Source organism: Numenius arquata, chromosome 2 (genome assembly GCF_964106895.1).
Source record: "Numenius arquata chromosome 2, bNumArq3.hap1.1, whole genome shotgun sequence".
In the NCBI taxonomy this organism is placed as follows: domain Eukaryota; kingdom Metazoa; phylum Chordata; class Aves; order Charadriiformes; family Scolopacidae; genus Numenius; species Numenius arquata.
In genome coordinates this window covers 92,203,711-92,224,762 of record NC_133577.1, presented here as the reverse complement: position 1 = coordinate 92,224,762, position 21,052 = coordinate 92,203,711, and the positions used below count along the sequence as shown (strand labels likewise).

The window sequence follows — 21,052 nt, the reverse complement described above, 5'->3', positions numbered from 1 at the left end:
ATTTTACGACCTGCACCTTATTCAGTATACAGGGCAGGATGTTAACAGTATCAGTCTACTTCCTCACTTTTCCTTGTAAGCATTTGCATTATCTTCTCTCCTTTTTTCATTCCAGCACAAGTAAAGATTACATTAATCAGAAGTTTCTAGGATGATAACGTAGAATGGAAATGCCTGCTTCATAATCTTATTATTGTATGACATTGATGTCCAAAATGGTAATTTCTTTTTTTTGTCTATTATTTCTCACAGGGTGCAGCTCTAATTCGAATGTTGGCTAACTTTATGGGTCACTCTGTGTTTCAAATGGGCTTGCAAGTAAGTAAAGGCATTTTTGTCTTTGTGTAGGTGTGCATTTCTAGCATTTTCTCTCTCTCTCTCTTTTGTTCTTAAACTATGTTTGCATCTATTTGTGGAAATGTTTATTTACTTCAGTACCATCAGAGGCACCAACGTGTCCCTGAAGCTGAATTTGATGGAAGATGCTGAGCAGTGTAACACAGAAGGTGGTGCCCCCAGTTCCACCTGCATTTCTTGGTTCATCAAGCGATTGCACTTTAACTGGCCCACAATTTTGTGTCCATTTTGTGTAGATTGCCATGTAAAAGCTATTTTATTCGTGTGGCAACTGTGTGAAAGCATAGCTGAGGAAAGAGCTACTTGTCTTCAAATACACTTGTGTGCTGGTATAACAAGTAATAACACACGATGTCAAGACAGCTAGAAAATACACAACCTTAAACTAGTAATGCTTTTCAGATAAATATTTTGCCTTCCCCCATAGCAAAATCCTTCAGCTTTATTTTTACCTTTAATAAGCATGGAGTGCTCTCTGCCTTAACAATGTTTTGAAAACTCACTCTGCCTTTTAAAAGAAATTTAAAGAGGTAACATTTCTGTGCAAAGAGAAAGAAATTCAACGTGGTGATTACCAAGGATGAACTCTTTTCAGCAGTAATTCAGTGCAAATGAGTGTTTCGTAAACTATTTAAAAACAAACAAGCAAAAGCATAAAAAACAATGCGACTCCCTCTATTCCATTGAAATCTGCTTGAGTAAATCATGTTACGGGCAGCTGTGATTGATGAATTATGTATGATGCAGCCTGCTACTTAGAAGTGTCCTTTAAAGTAAATTGATGTTCACCTGAAATACAATTATGGTAAGATGGAAAGAGCAATCAATCTTATCTGTTCTTAGTAAGCTTTTCATTTTGAAATTTAAATAAACTACGTCTCAGATCAGGTCATTTTTTAACAGAATAATTCTACATCTAACTAGAATGAATTAGAAGATAAAATATGAAACAAAAGTTAAATAAAGGCATTGGTTATGTCAGAGAGGTGTGTTCCGTGCAATAGGCCAATGAAAGAAAACCTGCTGGGGAAATGTTGGAGAGTTTAGAGGACATTCAGGATTTGCACGATAACTTTTTCACAGGACCCAGTCGGCTCATTTTCTTAGTTGTAACAGTGGGTCAGATCAGTTAGTTAATCTTCTTATCCAGATAAGAAGTCTTGAAATCGAGAGTTTCCTTCATAAATTCTTGTTTATATCAGGGGTAAAACCCTCATGTCATTTAAGCCAGTAAGACTTCTGTCCTTAGTCCAGCAAACTCCATATTCCAGATGGAAACTTTTGCCTTCACAGATCCATTCATACAGAAATTCAATAGCACTTTTTTGGCAAAAAAAAAAAAAAGGTATTTCACTTAGGATTTCAAAAAGGGAAAGTTTTAATACATACATCTCAAACCTCCTTTTACTATTTTCTTCTACATTTGTCTGAGAAATAACAGTGTGAAAGTTGTCCTGAAATAAATTTAGAAAAAACTTCAGATCAAAGAATAGCGCTACGCAGGGATTAAATAATCATAATTACCATAAAGTTGTAATGGAGCTTTGTTTTTTGATGTGAGTGGTTTCCTATTATTTCTGCTTTTCACCAGTTCGGCTCTAAATAGAAACTCTTCTGTTTGCTAATGAAAGTCTATGAAAAATCTAACTGTGAAAATCTGACTAGTGAAAGTCTTGGCATCAGTTCAGTAGGAAGATAATATTCTATTGTTTTATAAAAACTATTTGAAATCCAGGTAGAGATTTTTCATGTGTATGTCTTCCAAGTTGAACAAAATAAAACATGAAGTTGAAAAGCTTGTTCATAAGCTACAAGTATGCAATTGGAAATGTCTGTCAATCATTTAATTCTTTGTGTTTTGTAGAGCTAACAAAATAGTGTTCCTGCCTTGTAGATTTGGGAGGCTGGCTTTGCTAATGATAAGGGGAACTGGAGGACTAATTTACCCTTTCTATCATGCATTCATTTAGGCTTTTTAGCTCTTTAGCCACGGTACCGTTACTTGGGATTTAGCATTGTATTCCTTTGAATTCAGTTTTATCATTGAGTTCTAACATTCAGTTAAATGGCCTTTCTCAAGGATAGCTGCAAAATCAATTTTTTATTACTACTATTTATAAATCTCTTCAAATAACGAATAGTCTGAAAGTGCACTTGATGGATCATTCCTCTTGGCTCATTCTAATGGCTTGCTCAGTAACTGAGTTCTGAAGGACCTTCACTTTGTCTTATTTGCTTTATTCTTCATTAGCCTCCAGTACATGGAGCACATCAGTGTTAATAACAATAATGTTATTTCAGTTGGTTTTAGTGTATTAGGTATGTTCTTGGTGTTTCACAGATGATAAAAAATAGTATTCCTGTAGTCTTATTACACTAGCATAAACCGTAATGAGTAGCCTTTTATTTGTGTTTGTGTTGAGTGTTTGTGGTTTCATCAAAAACAAGGTATGATTCATCATCTAATTAAGAGCTACAGAATTAAAGCTTTTATATAAGAGAAGCTACAACAAATATGCTAACCTTTGGATTGAGGAGAGGAAAAGATAAGACACAGAGCAAGAAGAAAATGGGATGGCTACCTTTTTTGTTCCTTACCACTTCTTTCTTAATCTAATTACATGCTGTCATCTGGCAGGTGGGCTTTTTGGAGAGCAGATCAAGGTAGCCCAGGAGAGAAAAATCCCTTTTATGTCAAAGAAAACAATCAATTGTGTTAAAAAGGAGAAGAAAGAAGTTGATGGTAGAGAGTGGGGCTCTTTGTTGAATATTCTTTAACAATGAATATGAGCTGAAGCAAATGTACAAAGGTGCACATGATCTCTAACAGTTTAGCAAACCGTTCTGTTGAGGAGTCTGCAAGGAGGTAAAACTGTAGTGAAGATGCTTTGTTTTACAGCCTAGATGGCTTTGTAGAGATTCATATATGTCAAAAATAACTGGCCTATTCCTATCACAGTAAATAAGCTGTGAAAGTCCTTTGGATTATAGTGTGGAAGTTCCACAATGAAACTGCAGCCAAGAGTCTACCTAGTGAAGGTATGATTTTCTGGAAGCCTTTCAAAGACATATGGTGTTTTGAACCATGTGACATTTTCGAAGAGAAGATTTAGTAACAAAGACAGAACTTTCTCACTGTTTTCACATAGTACTCCATAGAAAAAAAACGAAAGAGAACATATTTATATTGGCTGTAATGAAGAATTGAATAATGACAGTAGTAGCCACAACTGGTAACACTTTCCTATGAGAAAGTTACAGCTATTATTTTTGTAGAAAATGTCTAATAAACCCTTCCTTCTCACAGTAGGTGATTTCTTTCTTTTAAAAAGTCCTGACATCTTTCATGATGTGCAAAGCTTCTTATGCTCCAGGGAAATTCAAGAGGTGCATGTCACTGAGTGCCAGTACTCTTCTTACAAAGCGGTGTTGCTTTTCAGTCAAAAAGCCATTAATCAGCTAGGGCAGTGATTAGAGTATGAAGAAGCTTGGTCAGCACCACTTGCTCTGATTATGTTTCTGAACTGCATAGATTGGTAGAGGAAGAAGCCATAAGTTGGCCTTATCATTCAGTCATCACTCAGGGCAGTAATATGCAATATAATATTAGATTTGTGTGAGATTTTAATCTGTAGGCTGTTGTTCCTAATCTGTGTGCTTGAAATAGATGGTTGCTTACATGACTGGTGTCACTGTATTACATTGCCTGGAAGGTTTTACTGCTTTATGGCAAGACGTATTTTTTTTCATATGAAATATAGAGAGAAAGCCCAGTGATTTGAAGGTGTGGTACTTAGATGTGTGTAAAGAGGCACCTCCAGCTCTGTAATGAGACATTTCTGCACTGGTTTATTTAGATTTTGCTTATATTTGGTTGATTATTTTGGAGCCTCGTCTCTATAACAGTACGTTTGTCAACACTGCATTTCATTTGCCATGTGGCAGCTCATTGATCACATAGATCTGTATCCTTTTGAACTTCACTTGCTGCTACGTATGTGTTCATCACTCACCCTGATTTAGTGCATCATCATCAGTTTGAATTAGTTACTGTAGGAATCTCTGCTTCTGAGATAGATTAACTGCTTTTGTACTTCACATTGTACATTTGGAAGAAGAATTTCCATACAGTGCTTTGGATATACGCTGTCTTTTTTGGTGCTGTTGAGTGGCCACTGTATTGTAACAAATTGGTCAACCTTTCAGAGGAGCTGTCTGGGGAAATGTGACATGCAGGCTGTTAAATACAGCAAGGTTCAGATTTCAATCACTTTTTACTATCATAAAGCTGGCTAGTTAGACTTTCTTTCATCCACACTGCTTAATATTTCCTGCTTTTTAGACATCTCTGTGTATGCCTGTGTTCTGTTTCAATTGTGGCAGTCAATGTGAAACCCTATCAGAAACTTTCTAGGTGTAAAATAATGCTCTAATGTGCTGTTTTCCATATTGTTTGCCACTTCTGTCCAAGAATCTAGAACAAGAAGTGTATTAGTCTATTTTCACAGTATCATTTTATAATCTATTTTTACACAGTATATTAAACAGGTTTCAGTGTACCCATTTTATCATACCTACTTATTATATCTTTATTCCCAATTCACAACAGTTAGCTGTATGCTGTTTAAAATGAGACATCATTAGAGACTTCTTAGTAGAGATTTCTGTAAAAGCAAACAAAAAAAATAAATCAGGCACCTTAGGCTCAGGCTCAGTGAAGCAATGAGCTGCAATGTTGTCCCCAGATCAGCTGTGCACATGGAACTACCTGGAGTCTTCCTCTGCTCATTGGAAGGATGTAACTTTTGCCACCAGGCAGGAGCATCTTTGCAGCTGGAGTATCTCTGGTGTTGCAGCTCACCTCGCTGGTGTGTTTAGTAGATGTTGTGTAAAGTACTTTTCACCTAATTCTGCACCCATCTCCTCTGGTTTAGAGCACGGAGTGTAGGACATTAGTGAACATCAGAGTGTCACCATGGGCATAATGGCTATGACCTGTTCTTCGGTTAGTTGCTACTGATCCCTTTATTTTTTAAACTGTCTTACTTTTACTGACAGTTGTCAACAAGATAACTTGAGCGTGTTAAAAGCAGGACACAGGAAGTCGTAGGAAAGCTCATAGGAGCTGACATCACTGTTTTCTACACTTTATGTCATATGAGATTGATAACATCTTTCACCTTTTCTGGCCCCTCAGCATTTCCCATGCTTCTAATTTACATCACTCTGGATTTTAGGTTTACATTTGTTAAATGAATTCAGTGTTACGGAATTTGTCTGTAGCTTTTTCCACTATGACTTAAGTAGGTCAGTAAAAGTTTGCATAAGAAACTTCTGTAACTTGCAGTGTCACAATATTTTTTTCATTTGAAACTGTTAAAGATGTACAGCATAGTAAGGGCCAAACTTGGATATCACAACCAAAAATGGAAGCTCCAAGAGGATTTGAGTATACTATGTGTATAGCAAAATGCTTCTGTTTAAAGAAAAAATGTGATCAAAGATGCATAATTCAAATGTACAACTATCGAGAAATGCCAAAGTTAATTTTATCTTTGCCTTCTTTTCCTTCTTTGCATGCACCTTAACCTGGATTTTTAATTATGCAATTGCCCAGTGTTTTCTACATAGGACAATGTCTGATTCAACTCACGAATTGGACCATGCTAACTGAATTGTCCTCCTATTCAATAATTTTATATACTTTTCATTTCCTTTGTAGCCCCAGTTCTTAACTGCTACATATAATTTTCTTAAATGCCATCCATTGTGGTACCAGAGCACATCACCAACAGTTAGTGAAGACATAAACCTCATAGGGAGGGAAGGGATAGTGCTAGCCTCATTTTATAAATGGAAATCTAGGCCCACAAAAATTTAAGTTTAAATTTACCCAAGTGTGGAGTGTGCAATGTGAGATGCCCAGTGCAGCACTTTTCCCAACGATGTGTTTTAGCACTTACAGATCAGAAGTTCAAAGCTCAGCTTCCACTAGCTTCATCATCAGCTGTGGGCACACAGTGTGGCTGCAGCTCAGCCTCTAGGGGCACCAAGCTGAACCTCCAGAAAACGTCGATCATACAATTAATGTTGCTGTAATTAAATCAGTGAGAGGGAGTGCCTGCACATTTGGGTGGAAATTGGACCAATGTGATTAAAATAAAAAAGATCCATGAAATTTGGATAACTATTTTGAGGCCCGGGAAGATGTTCTGCTGAAGCATTTAGCTTTATAAACTATTTCAGATATTCAGAACAGACTTCACATGGGGTTCAGTCACAGAGTCCAGCTGTGCTGCAAATCAGACCACAGGGCCATAACCTCCCTCCAAGCTTAGGCAGCTGTGAGCCGTCGGTACAGGGGGAGAGAGGGACTCCCTAGCTGCTAGGTCACCTAAACCTGATCGGTGCTGGGAAGAAGCACGTTCCTGAAACAAGGATCACTTTCCTTCTGACCTTTAGACCTGTGCTCCAGTGCATGGGGACAGCAGAGCTTTTCAAAGGAAAGAGTGACAAAAAAAGGTAAAAAGTGATATTTTTCCATACTTTCTTTCTGGTGTTGAGTGAAATTTTGGAGAATAATTCAGTCTGAGGACTGAACTGAATTTTGGAGAAGAATTTAGTCTGAGCACTGGGCTTTTTGAAGGTAAGATTTCAACTCGGACAATTACATTTTGGACACATCAGAGGTCTCAGCAGGTAAAGTTATGAAGAGCGGTAATAGCAGGTGCTGCTGAACCTCAGCAGCCAGCGATGTCCCCAGTGCCCACGTTCAGAGCAAGGGTACAGTTGGTGTCGCCTTCATTAGGAGGAAGTTGTGCTGTCCTTCAGCTAGGATAAAATGTTGTTTTATTACTCTGTTGCTAAAGCTTCTTACAAAAAGAAAAAAATTTATTATACACACGATTTACTTAACTTGTTAAGTTTGTTTCCTCAGAACAGGATTGCCCTTTATGACAGTGTTACAATCAGACATATTACAGATACCGCATACGTATTCACTTGGCGTGCTTTCAGTGAGCTTCTCTTATTTTGTTGCATGTGAAATTCAGTTATGACTGTTTTCTCCTTCATTTTTATTATAGGAATTATTAAGAGGAAGAATGATAGGTATGAATTCTCAGATAACGTCGGTGGGCTGAGCGGCTATTTAAGAAAATGCTTTCTTTGGAGTAAAATTATACTGTTTTCTCGATAGGAGCTCAGTGGTAACCTCGCCTCTTGCTGTGAGGCAGCACAATGGACTTCACAGGGTGCTGGAAGTACACATTTTGTGTGCCATTCTGCCCTCCTCGTGCAATCAGGATTCCCATTCGCTCTTTAGAAGTCATTGGGGATATTTCCAGCACAAAGGCTGCAGGACTGATCTGCTAGTTAAAACTGGATGCACCTCGGAAATGAAATAAATCTGCTTCTGTTCAGCTGTATTGGGTCTGGCTGAGACGGAGGTAATTTTCCCCATAGCAGCTCTCATGGTGTTGGGCTTTGTACTGGGAGCTAGAGGGTGTTGATAACACACCAGTGTTCTTGCTGCTGCTGAGCCATGCTCACACAGCGTCCAGGCTGCCTATCCATCATTCCTCCCCCTCACCAGTAGGCTGGGGGTGGGCAAGATCTTGAGAGGGGACACAGCCAGGACCGCTGACCCAAACTGACCAAAGAGATATTGCATACCATAAGACATCAGCTCGGCAATAAAAGCTAAGAGAAGGGAAGAGAAAAGGGGGACATTTATTATTTAATGATGTTTGTCTTCCGGAGCAACCATTACAGGTACTGAAGCCCTGCTTCCCAGGAAGTGGCTGGACATCCCCTGATGATGGGAAGTAGAGAATAAATCTGTTTTCCTTTGCTTCTGCGCACAGCCTTTGCTTTCGCTTTATTAAACTGCCCAGTGGAGGACCTTCAGAAAAAAGCTGAATACCTACTGGATAAAACAGGCTGTCATCAAAACTTTCTTCTTTTCCTCTTCCTCTTTCTCTACATACATTTAGAGTTCAGTTACTGTAGGTAGGTAGACACAGTAGCATGTTGCCAGGTGTAAATACTAATGATTTTTAAGGTGTCTTCATTTTGCAAAATTAAATGCTGCTCTAGTGACTGTATTGTGTGACGGTCTTTTGGACCATGAGAAACATTTGCTTAATTGATACAACCAACAAAAAACTTATAAGCAAAGTTGAAGCTTCACTGTTGCTGCTTTCCTATCTGTTATTCATTGTTACTGTACAATTGTTGCAGGTCATTATGATCTAGACACAGTGACATGCAAATCATATTTAGAATAAGCTTTCTCTAGTGATTTATGGTGACCTTTTCACAGTAAGTAGTATTAATTTCTTTCCAATTCTGGGACTTCTATAGAAAAAAGTATTACAGAAACGTACAGCAGAGATTTTTTGCCTGGTTAGCCATCCCTGGGCATAGTTCAAGTTAATGCAGAGGAATGAGCAGCCAACCTGTCACAATTAGCAGGTGCCATCCAAATATCTCTGGAAAACACTCCATCATTTTTTGTGTGCATTAAAAATATATTTATTGAGCAATAGCTGGCTTTAGGTTCAAATGTATTATACAGCCAAATAAGGCAGAACTAAAATGAATGTACAAATTCAGTCAAATATATGCAGTTCAATTTCAAAGAGTACTTTATTTCTGTAAGATTTGTTCTTAGCTCAGTAGTTTAGTACTGCTACCGAATAATACATCAAATACATTTTTCTTTAAAGCCAAGCTTAATATACTAGCAGGTGTCTCACTGCACAGCAGATACCATCAGACTCTGCTAGGCAATAACTCTGCAATCCTTCTAACTGTTCCCTTTAGACTTCGCATGCAAACTGTTTTGTCACCACAGTGCAATTGCTGCTGCTGTGTTTCAAAATGGAACCTTCTTCCACTTCATGTTAATAGCTAATAGGTGAAGCTGAATTTTACAAAAGAAATAAACCTCTCCATTTAATAAGTCTGATCTTTTAATAAGGATTACCAGCAAAGCAGGATATATTTTAAAGTAGTTGGAAATTTGCGTCGGTACAAATTTTGAATCTGTTTTAAATGTCCCATTCACATTGCATTCACCGAGTTGCAATGCAGAAGATGTATTAATTACAAAATCACATTTCTTACAGTGGTTTGAGGTTTGATTCTTTTCTCATGTTGGAATGAAAATGACAGGACCATATTGATTTCAGCTGGGTTACTTCTGATTTAGAGTACTGGTCTTTTATCAACAAGAAGCAGGTAGAGTGAAGAAAGCAGTCCCGTTGACTTAATGACGGCTCTTGCCTCCTCCTTTCTCTTACTAGTTTCTCTTGTGTCTCGGCCTGGATGGCATACTCTTTGGGACAGGATGCAGGTCTTATCTGTATCCTCTAAATGAATGTTACACTTCTAACACTGTGGATGAGATACTCTTAACGTTGCCCTAATTCTTCTCCCACTGAATCAGTGCTAAAAACCCTATTGACCCATATAATGCCAGAAATGTCAGTTCTGCTGATCTGATTATTGTTAGAGCGTGTGGGAGTATTATGAATTACAAAGGAAAAAGGACAAAGTAAAATACTATAATTATGTGGCCTATTCAGCATCATTGGCTCTAGAGAAAATTAAGATTTATTTCCATATATGGTTCCAGTATCACTCTTCCTGATTAGTAGTTATAGCTTCCTGTTTGGATATAATGATTTAATTGCAGATATGATATGTTGACAGTGGATATTTTCCAGTTGCTGCTGATTGCGAGCATTGTATCGCTGTTGTGTGTGAAAAATATCTGAGTGTACCTTTTGAAAATAAAGGGCTGGGATTTCAGCTGGTGTACATTGGTGGGATTCCACTTATTTCCTTCCCTAGGATTTTATGCATTGACTGAGATAGTAGCCCAGAGAGAAAACAAAACACAGCTGCTGAAGTGAATACTTGCATGATGCCTCTGAAGTATGTTGCACACCTCTCAGGCTTTTTTTAACTTCTTTTTACCTATTTGTGAGTTTGAATCTAGAATTTAGCTAAGAAGTTCCTGATAGTGGACATTTTAAACACTACTTTCCTGTGGTACCACAGTAGAATTATTGGGAACATTGAAAGTATTACTTGCTCCTCAGAATTTTTAATTGCTTAATACAGCTAATAGTAAAAATACAGGCTGGATAAATTAGCAATTGAGAAAGTGTGATTGTATATGGAGCAGATAAAATAGTTCTTTTGTGTTATTATTTAAAGCAAAAGGCAAAAAAGATTTGGAGAAGATTAAAAAAAATTAAAAAAATTCCAGGCCTATCTGCCAGGACATCTTACAGGATCACCACTTTCAGAAAATGAAGAAATAGATAGAATTATTAGTCACTTAAAATACGTTCACCAATAAATTTCTGTGTAGGAGAGATTCAACAGGGAGCTCCACTGATATGTGTAGAATTATTAGGAATAAGGAGAAAAAAAAGATTATCATTAGCAGCTATATTCTTTGGTTGTTCAAAGTGGTGTAAAATTCTAATTCAGTTTTATTTTTAATGCCAAGTAAACAATGTTTCAACTGTGTTTATACAGGGACACACAAAAGTTCATTCGAAGTAGCTGAAGGTGTGAATTGTAATTAGATAACTAAACCTCATTGTAGTCCCATGTGAGCACTTTCAAAACTGAAATTAACTATTATTTAATTTACTTTAATTCATGATAGTGTTTTCATTGTGACTTAAAGTCACCGAGTTTAGTCTACTTCAGTTCTGAATGGCAGTGTCCATCCATAAAGTTTAATGCAGGTTAACTGATTCACTGTAAAAATTAGCCTATAAATGAGGAACGATACCCCTAACCATTAGTTGAACATTTGAAAAGAACATTTGAATATCGCTTTTAGAGAAATGCACTTCAAAATAAACTTTTTGTTTCCCTTAAATGGGATACACCTATAATCTTTCTCCTTAACTGTCTTCGGAAGTCAGCACTGTGTTTCTTTCTCTCTGGTCTCTTTCATAATACTGGGTGGATGCTTGGACAGGACACTGGCTTAGGAAACCACCCTTCTGTTGTCCTCAGTGTTACCTCCAGGTACTCATTCCCATCCATGCATGGCCACCCAGCGCCACTGCATTTGTACCAGTGGAAGAGTTTGGAATCCTTTTGGTAAACTTGATCAGGGAAGGAGGGGTGTCCTTGGTGCAGAGGGATAGGTTTTCTTCCTATTCATGCCATTTCATAGGTCTGGTTTGCGAAGTAGCCTCACAAACAGGGAGACGGGGACAAGGAGGAGCAGAGGTTGTGGAAGGTACTTTGGCTGTACCGCCAAAGTGTCGTCGAACTGTAGCTCAAGAGAGATACAGCAATACGTTTGATGATGTGTCTATATAAAAAAGGTGTGATAATTTTAGTAGTAGGTGGGGACTGTCTATGCTGCAGGCATGGCCTTGCACTCCTTATGTGCTTCCTGTTTCAGTATCATTTTGATGCTGTTTTTTGTTATTGTAGGTTGAAAAGCTTTTTTAGTTAGTTTAATTCTTGTCCCAGTGATTAACTTCATTTTTTGTTGGGAGGAACACTTTTTAATGCAATAGTAGATTAAAGTATAGGAAGGATATCAGCATTTTTGATCCTCTGGTAGAACTCGCTCATGAAAGTTAAAGTATATTCCATGACTCTAGTGTATTCTGTAGGTTGACAGTTTCTGACAGGACTGCCTGGAAGCAGTTTCGGGCACTCTTAGTAAAACTGATGTAGATGGGGAAGAAGTTGCTTGGCTTACTTGCCCTGGAAAAATGTTTCCAAGGTTTTTCTTAGCTGGCTTTGCAGTACTGCTTTGATAAGTGGTCTGATCACAGCTGTTCTTTCAATTTGAAGGTAGCTCTGCAGCTTGGCTCACTGGTACAAATTGATTCTGACCCAAATAGAGTTAACCCCCATCTAATTTGCCTTATACAGTGTTTACCATGACCAATAAGGTGGATTTACCTACTCCTTATTTTGTACTCTGCTGCTTGTCTGACTGCCCATCCAGGAGGATGATCACTTTTCTTCCTTAAGGCCCTTTCTCAGGTGTTAGTCTGTTGCACAGCTTAAAAAAATACTGCAAACCTAGTTGGATATTCTAGCTTTTCTATTCAGTAGTCTTCCTTTCTTACGGGAATCTTCACTTCTTTGTAGCTTGCTGGTGGTGCTTTACCACTGGCTCTCACTCCCTCCTCTGTCACTCACCATTGCAAACATATGCAATACCTTCCTCCCTCTGACCCTTGCCCAAGCTTTTTTGTTTGAATGTTAAGCAATGTCAAGATAATATGTGATAGCAGCTTTGATGTTAGCAGTGTGAAGGAAAGGGGGGAAAAAGGTGGCGTGTTATAGTCAGTGAGTCAGCATCTGTCAGATGGTGTCTGGTGGCTTAAGGTTAAGTATACAAATTTCTGGGAAGACAAACACACTGGATTTGATAGCCGGAGCCCTACAGCCTGATTTCCACCTTAACTAAATGTTTTTATTAGTAGCTCTAAATCTTTGGTGAGATACAGCAGTCATGTATAAAACTGTTCAACAAGAACATATTGTAGGCGGAAGCGGGGAGGATGTGCACCCAGGAGTAGGAATGAAATACAAAAGAGGGAGGTAGAGGCAAGGCTGCTGTTTCCTGAGCCCTGAGAAATGAGGGCATTCAGAGGAACGTAGCTGCAAGAATTTGATGCCAAAATATTTTGCTATTTTTTCCTCACTCATCTTCTATAGTGGAATTTCCCATTTATCTTTAGAAGAAAAAGTAAGTCATTCAATGTTGATCTGTTTCAGATCTCAGCACCACTCATATAAGTTTGGAGCTGTTCTTTCAGCCAACCAATCAACTTCATACAGATAAACTGAGAAAGGAGTTTGGTCCTAGAATTGATGTTTCAGATCCTGGTTATAGGTCTGAAGTCTCCCCTGAAAGTAAGATACATGTCTGGAGACTTATTCATCTTTTGCACTTGTTTAACCTCTTTGCATTTATCAGTCACTACCTTTTATTAGTTGTGAGTGTTATAAGGTTTGGGTGGTGGGGTAGTTCATTTTTTTGAAACCAAGAGGCTCAATCCCTAGCAGGACTGAGAGAACTAAGACTGCAAAGGGATAAAAGACGTTTTCCCTTTAAATAATCTTCTTTCCATAAAAAAAGTCTAATACAATAAAAAAACCTCAAGTTTAATCAATACAGCATTACTAAAAACATCTTTCAAAATCCTTTAGCACTTTTCACTATACTCCTATTTCTACTACTCTTCAAGCTATCTGCTTTAGTATTCAAGTAAATAATAAATAAAATAATTTTAAAAGCATTAATTTTTGGGGGGGGGGATTAAGTTTACTGTTTGACATTTACAGTCTAAATCTGTTGGGATTTTTTGCAAGATCCTAGGTTTTGGTTGTGCAGTAGCTGGACTTTGTTTTCATGTCATGACAGACTCTGGATTTTTTTATTTATTTGATGTTAAAAATTACCAAAACAGGTTTCAGAAAACCATATTCTCTGATTAATTTTTTTTTATTGACAGAGGTGAAGGGGTCATATTACATTATTCTTTTTGGTGAAGAGGGGCTTCATGTTTTAATGCCAGAATGTTAAGAAGAATATTACAAGAGGATGCTTGCTGAAAATCTAAAACCAAATAACCATTTTTGTGTTTGTGTGTTTGATTAATTTTCATGTTAAGTGACAGTGCGCTAGGGTCTGTGAACTCTATTTCTACTTGCCCCATGACAAAGAAAATGTTTAGAGGTAACATTACAGTGAAGGAGAAAGGGGGAGTTGTAGAAGAGTGCTCTTGAATCTTGGGTTGTTAAAGATGTTTTTGTGCCATCTTTTCTCCTCACACATACTGTAGGATTATAGCTGAAAGTTAGGAAGGTGGCTGAAGCATATCTTCATGCTCCAGCCTACTCCAGTTGATGGAACAGCTTTTGTAGGTGATAGACTTGTGGGTTTATGATGGGAAGCAGCCTTGCAGCCAGATGGTTCTGGGCATATGTGTTTATGAGGAAGTAGCTTTAAGTCACTTTACCTCCTTTGGCGCTGTGCTGAGCACAGCTTAGATTCAGGCAGCTGTGTCTTCAGTGTCATCCTCCTTTTCTGTTCTGTCGCTTGCATCTCTCTTCTGTTTGCTTTGGTTCTTTTCTATTCAGTGTAAAGGCAAAGGGATGGCTAATACTTCTTGCCTGGAGAGGTACAGTGAATGATAACATGTCTTCTGCCCCTTTGCAAGCTACTTAAGACTTAGATACGGGTCCCCAGAAGGAAAGATGGATTGTATTCCTGCTTGTTCCATCCTTAGAACAGACAAGCAGGGTATGTATAGATCTTTGGTTCCTATTTTTTTAATATTCCTGGGATGTGTTTTGATGCAGATATGTACAAGCGTTTTCTCTTCCTTTTTAAGTTAAGTGCCTGTCCATGAAAGGTACTTCAAGAGAGGCTGATCATTCGGTAATGAAAGTTCAGGCTGGGTCATGGTAACCCTAGCTAGCTTTGAAGTCAACAGCTTGGATGGTGGTAACAAAATGTAAGTTTGCAGCAAAGCTGGGAGTGGTTGGTTCTGGTGGTGTTCTCAGTATAAAACCAAGCTCTGGTATGAGGACACATACCATACAGATCTGTAAAAGCATGAATGTGTTGGGGAGGGTGAAGTAGGGAACTGGGCCTCCTAGTGCCAGAACTAAGGAGCAGCAGATGAAACCAGCTGACGGGCAGATGTTTGAAACAGGTATCTTCACACAAGAGATCACTGAAGTGGGAAGAACTTTTTTGTAAGGTGTTGCAAATGCTAAACATTTATATGGGTTCAGAAAACAACTGGCCAAATTCACAGACGATAACTATGAAATACATTAAAGATATTAATCTGCTCAGGATTCCTTGTGCCATGAAGTGCTGGGTGATGGGAGAGCATACTGGGGAAGCATCGTTGTCTGCTTGTCCTGTTTTATACCCTTTCTAGGTGTCTGCTGCTGGTTATTGTTGAAAACAGATATATGAAAACTGATATATGAGGACATTTGATGGGGCCTGGTTCAGTAACCTTTTGTGCATGTAGAAAGTGCACTCAGATTTTGGATTGCAATGTAGATTTACTATTGGAAGCATATTTTCATACACACTGTCACTTAGGACTGCTTTTCCTGTAGTATGCATTCTGTAACACTCCTAGTTAGATGCTATGTATCTCAACATAGCTTTCATGAAATAATGAAAAAATGGATGATCAAATTGTATCATACCAGGACTGTACTCGCATGTTGTGTTTACCATTGTATTTTCTCATTTCATTGTAAATGTTAGGATTCCTTTGGTTATCCTTTGTGTGATAAACATGTTAGAGAGGAGGATAATAAATTTTTAACTGAGTGACGAGCTGCATCTAAACCTCACAATCTGTGTACTGCTGGAAAAAACCACAAAAGAAAAGGACAGAAGCATTTAATTCCTTTGCAGTCTTTCTGGACAATAAATGTAAAAGTCAAATTTAATGTCTAATTGGTAAACAGGATTATTGCCTGGACGGAGTAAATCCTCAAGTGTTCCACCCATTTTATTTTGCTGTGTAACGATGCTGAAAGGAACTCTCAGAAGGACCAATAGGGGCAACATTTTCTAGTACTGCTTAGAATGCACATGTATATTTGTTGTTATTTATTTACCTCATCCCACTTTTGTTTATTCTTATTTTAGCTTTCTAATTTGCAATTCAACTTCTTTAGCTTTGAAAGCTATTGAATATTTCACCGTGACTTAAATGATTCTGTATTTTTAGACAAAATGGAAGCACAGTGTGCTATAGGTGTGGCCTATATAATATTGTCTTTTTCCCAAGTTAGTCTCATGACATTGTTAAGACTCAGCACTGCATTTACAGAGTCAGTATTCTCATTTAGCCTTTCTAGCCTGTGATTAAATGGGAGTTGCTGCTTGTTGTACTATGAGTTGGCTGACAAAAGCTAAATCTGTCACAGGTGCTACAGTTTGTGTATCAGAAAATTTGCTTTCCAAATACTAATTATTCCCAAAGTATCTTACTTCACACAAAGCACAGATAACAGAGTCAGCAAATTTGTCCCAGTTTTACTTCACTTGTGCTGTAAATTAGGGTTTGTCTCCTACCATTGTGTAAAGTGAAGATGGCAGATATTCAAATGCAGGAGAACCCATTGATTTACAACCTCTGATGTGTTTTTACACTTAATTCTTCCAATCAAAATGCTTGAAATGTATGTTATTGCTGACATTCACTTCTGTAATTGAATGAGCTGTTTTCTAGGGACAGAGGATGGTGGGAAAGTAACAGTGTTTTCTCTCCAGATGTCGTTTAAATTGGAAGTGTTTTATCCCTGAAAGTCCCAGACCTAACCTGGTCATATACTTAAACTATTAATTTGGGAAGGCAATTTAATATGATGGTAGCTTATCAGGAATTATCTTTCTGGTTGCCATGGGAGAAGAAGGGACCTTCAGTCATTGAAACTGCAGCTGAATAAGTAAAAGCATTCCGTTTTAACCTCCTTAGACTCTGAGCCATGTATGTCGTGAAAGCTTCTGTGCACAAGCACGAACTTGGGTTCCCATCACCCCTCTTCCACCACTCCCTGTCATGGAGAGCCTTTGTGACAACCTGTTATAGCCCCAGTTGCCATTTTGACATTGAAGCACCAGGATCTCCCTAGATAAGAGTTTGTAGTTCAGGTAGGCTATTTCTCAGTTAAATCTTTTGTAACAAATCTAGCTGTCATCCCAGTGAGCAAATTTTTGACAGTAGATGCAGAATGACCTGCTAAAATAGCAACTGGAACTGTGTTTCATTGTCAAGAATTTCCTAGGAACCCCTTCTGAGATTAGACAAGTATTTTAAATGTATATTCAAAATATTTAGCTTATAGAGTGACTTACACAGAAAAGGAAGAGCATTGAATGCTGTAAATTAAATTTTTAGCAACAACTTTTGCATTGTAAACTAGCTTAAGAAACTGTTTATTTACTCCCTTAGGATGAGCATATTGTATATATCTAGATTTCTGACAAATGCAAACATTGATGTGATTTAACTTCTAATAGCAGTGATTCACAGCTCTAGTTGTTTGGCTTGTGTATAGTAATACTGATTTGTATTTTTATTCTATTTCTGTAGGACTATTTAACCATTCACAAGTATGGCAATGCAGCCAGAAATGATCTCTGGAACACATTGTCAAAGGTAAAATGCTTTAATCTATTGCACTGAGGGAAAAGCAGGAATTTACTGTGGTATTTTTCTTGGAGAGGTTAGGAGTGAATAGTGCATATTGAGATCTTCAGAACCCTAGAGCAAATATAAAAATTGATGCAAAGAAATTCCATTTGAGTTAACCTAGTGGCAGCATCAAAATATGTTTTTTGCAGCATTTCTATTCTTTATTATGTTAGAATATATTTCCTTGCTTGTGCTATGTCACTGATGTGCAGTAAAAGATGGAATTCATGGAGTCTGCTGTCATTGACTTTAGTGGCAGCATGGTGAGGCCTATAAGCTGGAAAGCACATGAAAGTGCTGAGCTTTGGCATGTACATCACGTGTGTTTGTGATTTTGTATGGAGTTATGATTTGTGTGCAGGACAAAACTATTAAAGCTTTAATGCTTGGTGTAAACAGATAACTATTTACTGTAACATTTGGCATGCTGTAGAGACTTATGGTTGCTATGCCCATGCTCCCTTTGGTTGCGGTGCCCAAGCTCTACAGAGCTACTTTATTTTCATAAAGTGAGCCAAGCATACCAGAATCTCTCCTGCAGAGCTAGTCTAGGCACTCCAGAATAAAGACAGAGTGCGAGCCAATGCAGACTACAGTCAGGGAGGCTGGGCACAAGAACAAACTCAAGCCATGTGTGAACATGGTAGTTCACCAAAGCTGGGATTCAGCTGGAGGTCAAGACATCTGCATTTACCTACACAAGCGGGTATATACATATAAGCTAGGTGTCCAAAGTTGTTGTCAATGAGGACTGGATTCAGTTGCCTGTTCATAGACATCTAACAATGTTTAACTTAGTTTATCCTACCTGGCTTCCAGCTGCTACATGAGGTAAGTGTAGAGACTGCTGTAGGACCACCAGTTCTGCAAGGATGTGTTGAATATTTTGGGATGTCTCATTTGATACTTGGTGAATAGGAACAACTGGAAACCCAGAAATCCAGTTAATACAGTCAGCAGAGCATAGAGAGCAAGTCAGTTGACTAGCCACTACATGATTATTTCAAAAGGAGCCCGAACTACTAACTGTTGACCAGGGACTTGAGATAGTTGTTCAGATAGAGGCAACTAGTGCCAGATCAGGAGTAGTAGGGTGTTCAAGACATTCAGGTGTGTCTAATCAATTTCAGGCAAGATCTCTGAGGAAATCTGTACCCTTCTGGAGTGGCAGGTCAAGGTCAAATGACATTAGCCACCAGTGTGTGGGCAGCTGAACTGAGTCCCGTGTCTGTACTGACTGTTCATGAGAGTTGAGATGTGTGACATACAGTCAGGTTCAAATCTATATCTTAATCTGAAGTTGAATGCCGCTGCAAAAGTCTTTCTTGCTTCTCTACTTGCTATTAAAGTTCTGAGGGATGGAAGATCAGAGAGATGAGTGTAATCTTGAAAGAACAGCAGAACCCACAGCTAATAAAATAGAACAAAAATGAGACTGTATTCTGGTCCATAACCACTACAGCTATACTGTATGCTCGAATCTATCGTTAAGGCTAGTAATTCTGTTTGCCTCACCTGTAATCATGTTGTTGCCAGCTGCTTTGTTCCTAATTCATTGCAATTGCGGCTTCAGTTGTGAAGACGTCATGCTGGGTTCTGCTTGTATTCATTGGAGGTTGCTCAGTCTGTGATCTAGGACTGTGCGGCAGCTAGGGACATTTCCGTTGCTGAAGATCAAATGGTGCTTGTCATTTTCCTCATACCCAGTCTTATCTCCCATGATGCTATAGCATCTCTTTTTGTTTCAGACAAAAACCCACTTGTAAACCAGCACTTTTATTGACATACGGAATCAAATATGAACACATTAATCCTCCATGTGTTATGACAGGACAGTTTATGAAGGAGCTGGGGATATCTTTTTATATATGACCTCACTTTGGACATGAAGGACATTATTTTCAAATAAATAGTCATTTGATTTTCAGAACAGAGAAGCTCTGTACTTTTTGAAATCAGGCCCTTTGAATATGCCTTATTGTAAGTACCCTAGATCAAGTAACACTGAGTCCTTTTTAACCTTAGCTGGTCAAGAATATCTTTTGGAAACAGCCACCCAGTATTTCTGAGGCTCTTATTAAAACCCTGTAAAGCAAGTTGTTTCTTCTGTTACAACAAAAGTGCCTGAATGATGTGGGAAGCGTGACTTTCTGACTGTCACTCTCCTCTCTGGCAAGATTGCTCAACATTTATTTTTAAGATAGACAGAGACTGTTACTTAAATTATGTGAGGTGTGTGTACTGGGTGTAAGTGTGCAAGTGTGCATGTGTGATGGTTATTTAAACCTCTAAAGTTAATTATGGTCTCTGGGACAAAAAGAGTTTTATATGTTGGATGATGATATTGCTTCAACATATTGAAACTTTTCTTTTTTCTTGAAGGCTTTAAAAAGGGTAGGAAAATCTGTAAATATCCAGGAAGTAATGGACCAGTGGACACTGCAGATGGGTTATCCTGTTATCACTATCTTGGGAAATGAAACTACGGACAATGTCATAGTGATCTCCCAAGAACGTTTTGTTTATGATAGTGATGCTAAACCCAAGGATCCTGCGCTTGGAGACAACAGGTACTCTAAATTTCTCAATGAATATCTTTCAAGAGGCTTAGTTGTTTAAGTGCATGCTTCATGTGTGCATTTTTATGAAGACGGCTCTTCAGAAATCTCTAAGCTTTGCTTGGTATCAATAACATGTGGTGACCCTTCCATTTGAACTGCAGTAAAGATGAGGCTAGTTAAAAGAATTGAAAAAAATCATTAGAGTAACAGAACAACAAGATAAAGCTTTTAATGTGCCCATGTTCATCCTGACAGTTCCCTCTGTGACTACATCTTACGTTACACGTCTGTTTCCTCTCCTTTTCTTTTGATTTTGTTACACTCCATGAAGAAATTCGGAATGTGGTTGGAAAGTCTGATACTTCTTTTTACGTAATTATTTGGAGTGGACCTCTCCATGCTCATACATTGAGTATGCAGGTGTAACTGTGTGTCGGGTATATACCTCACTTAACTCAGGAAGCAGTCAAGAGCTGAACTGGACCTCTGTACAAGGCAGGGGGTTCCAGCTGTTCCAGTTTTGAAGCCAGCTGAACTGGTCCTAAGGGGACTGTTACATTGGCAGAAATCAGCAGGCACTTACGCATCTCTGCCCCTACCCTTTTTCCACTTAAATTGTTCCGTTCCTGCTCCCAGCTGACTTCACACACTTCCTTCATCCCAGAGACAAACTGACATTCCTGGCTGATGCTGGGTAGTCCTCATTGTATTGTTTGAAGCAGTTTTTGCATCATATTTTAAGGCCAAGGATATAGAGCTGTTGCTAAGAGAACTGCAGTTTAGCCTTAGAAGCTTCTGTGTTCTTCTGTTCATTAAAGAGTGCACGCTGTCAATCTTGGGTACTCGTACTTGTCCAATAGATATAAATCAGTAAGAGGTAAAATTTAATAC

At 38.3% G+C, this 21,052-nt stretch overlaps 1 protein-coding gene across 1 annotated transcript in view; it reads left to right on the top strand.

The window, feature by feature from the left end:
- The window catches only part of TRHDE (thyrotropin releasing hormone degrading enzyme), a 215,325-nt gene that overhangs the window by 122,242 nt on the left and 72,031 nt on the right, over positions 1–21,052 (top strand). The window contains exons 7-9 of the mRNA XM_074168551.1: positions 253–318; positions 17,499–17,564; positions 19,983–20,170. Of these exons, the coding sequence (XP_074024652.1) occupies positions 253–318; positions 17,499–17,564; positions 19,983–20,170 (320 nt within the window). The remainder of the gene's footprint in view (positions 1–252; positions 319–17,498; positions 17,565–19,982; positions 20,171–21,052) is intronic.